This window comes from Fopius arisanus, unplaced genomic scaffold (assembly GCF_000806365.1).
Source record: "Fopius arisanus strain USDA-PBARC FA_bdor unplaced genomic scaffold, ASM80636v1 scaffold00726, whole genome shotgun sequence".
Lineage (NCBI taxonomy): Eukaryota > Metazoa > Arthropoda > Insecta > Hymenoptera > Braconidae > Fopius > Fopius arisanus.
Genome location: NW_011888465.1, coordinates 733 through 3,160, shown reverse-complemented (window position 1 = coordinate 3,160; position 2,428 = coordinate 733). Strand labels below are relative to the sequence as shown.

General features: G+C 47.5%; 1 protein-coding gene across 1 annotated transcript; it reads right to left on the bottom strand.

The window, feature by feature from the left end:
* Nucleotides 1–320: 320 nt before the first annotated feature.
* LOC105273053 (frizzled-9-like) lies at nt 321–2,066 on the bottom strand (the record flags this gene model as incomplete). Its single annotated transcript, XM_011315288.1, has 3 exons — nt 321–1,496; nt 1,590–1,756; nt 1,847–2,066. Coding segments are annotated over 3 exons (1,467 nt in total), but the record flags the coding sequence as incomplete, so codon positions are not given.
* Nucleotides 2,067–2,428: the final 362 nt, after the last annotated feature.

Here is a 2,428-nt window from a genome sequence, read left to right as displayed (position 1 = left end):
GACCCGGAAAAATGTGAGACTTGATAGATAAAACGGTAGTCATGGATTTCCATGAATCAATTGTTAATTGACTGTTAAATATTTTTGATTAATAAAATTTCCCCGTTCAAATTGAATGAATCATTTGATCCATTTAAATCCATAAATCTTCCTCGACATTTATCGATAAAGCGGGAGTTCGGATTATCGACTTGTGAATTTCCGAGAATTCCAGGCGTTTATCATCTCGAGCAAAAGAGATTACCTGCATTATTTACATTTCCCATTTTTAATTGAATTTTCATAAAAAAAAAAATGAAAAAAATAATGAAAAAAGTCAATTGCTTGAGAATATAAAAAAAATTATTCATTAACTTTATTGTCCATCAAAAATATACAATATTTACAAGCTATGTACACGCCAAAGGGCCGTGCCTTCAAGCGAAATTGAGGGTATCAGTCTTGATCCCCTGGAAGCCGCCCCTCCCGATGTGCTGTCCAACCTGGGACGACCTGGGTGGTTTACTAGGTGCAGCGATGAGTTTGCTCCATGCCCTGCAGGTCTTTCCTGACCATACCCACATCCCGGAGGTGATTCCAATAACGAGACTGAGAAAAACCCTCAAAAGAGCGACTTCGAGTCCTGCTGCACTGTAAACGGGTCCCGGTGCGCAGTTTTGGGCTGCTCGACAATCGAGGGCCGCCAGGAGGGCGAGTGTCCTCCACCTAGGTCTTACCGAGGCCTCATGGAGGGCGCAAGCAAGACCCCCGAATGCGGGTAGTGCGTAGAGAAGGGCAAATACCCCTAATCGGGTCATGAGTCTCTCGAGTTTAGTAGCGCTCCTACCAGCGGCCTTGACTGCCCTTCGGACGCGTACCAGGGCAGCACCAGCTACTCCACCGAATGCGCATCCCAGGATAAGGAACATCCCGAGTGGCAGAACCTCGAGCCACAGCGCTGACTCGTCGGATACTTGACACAGACCAGTGAGCTCGTCAGCGCTGATGTTCCGGGATATTAAACTCCCGGCAACGAGGAACAGTGGCAGCCCCCAGGCTGTTGCGTGAAGATAAGGAGCTATATTGTGCAATGCTTCGCTGCTCCACTCGTTCCGGGCGCTGAGTAACCAGCAGCCGCACAGAATTGTCCACCATACACCACTGGAGAGGGCGAGGTAGTACTTGAGGAGCCACCACACTGTGCAGGGCACACTGCGGAGACCATCGTGCACCGGTACGTAGCTGGGGCCATCCTCTTGGTGTGCGCAGCTCAAGATGTCCGCGCCCACGGCTCCGCGGATTATGAAGAGGATCGACAGGAGGTTGTAGGTCAGTGCCAGGAAGACGATCGGTCGTTCCGGGTAGCGGAAGCGAGACGGATCCACCCAGAATGTCAAAAGGGTGAAGAGCGTTGAGAGGAAGCAGAGCCATGCCCATCCGGTCATCCAACGGACCGCGAAGCGTTTGTCTTCGGCGCGGTAATAAGCGTCGGCGTCGCAGCGTGGAGTGCACGATATCTGGAACAGATATTCGGATGGTGATTCGGATCAATTGACTCAGGACAAATCCAAAATAAATGTACATCTTGTTCACTGGAGGTGATTACTTACGGTATCAGTGAAGGGCGTCTGTACGAAGTGAGGTGGACACTGATGATGATCTTTAGCAGCTGGAAGAGTCTTGATACCAGCCCAGGGTGGACGAAGTGGTGGTATAACCGGTGACACCGGCTCTGGAAGGCTTTCCTCACTAGGTGGCTGCACGCAGAGAGCATTGCCTGATAACAGCAACAGGTCATTTAAAGATTTAGAATTAACTTCCGAGTCCTTCGACTAATGGCTGGTCATCGACATGATAATGCACTAACCGCTATCGGAGAATCGGTCGCAGTCCCACATATTTGGCCAGGGCAGGGTGAGACTCGTCAAGGCGGGCTCGCAATCCCGTCTGACAGATAAGCAAAGTGGCTTGCATGCTGGTATCTGCATTGCTACATGCTCTGAGCAAACAGGAGCAAATACAGCGCACAGGAAGAATCTCAGGTGTTTCGAGCAGTTGTAGTGAACAAGAGGCATGAATGCGGCAAGCTGCAATGAACATTGATAAATATTTCATCAATTAGTCATCCAATTAATCGACTGATCTACAGATCTATCTATCAGCCACAAACGAATACCCTAATTACCCGTCCGTATTTTTCTCTCTCTAACTTATTAATTAATTCCACAGGCTATTGTTCGTTTTTCAACGATGAAAAATCATTTTCTCTCATTTTTGTCACAGACAGATGATTCAGATGATGCAGATGATGCAGATGATGCTATTGTGTCTAATCCCCAAAAAAATAAATTGCTTTTTTCCCCTTCAAATTGAGACAGATTGTCACAATCAGGAGTGAATGAGAATCGGTAGTATAAATTGATGAAAAATCCCCGAGAATTTCACAAAA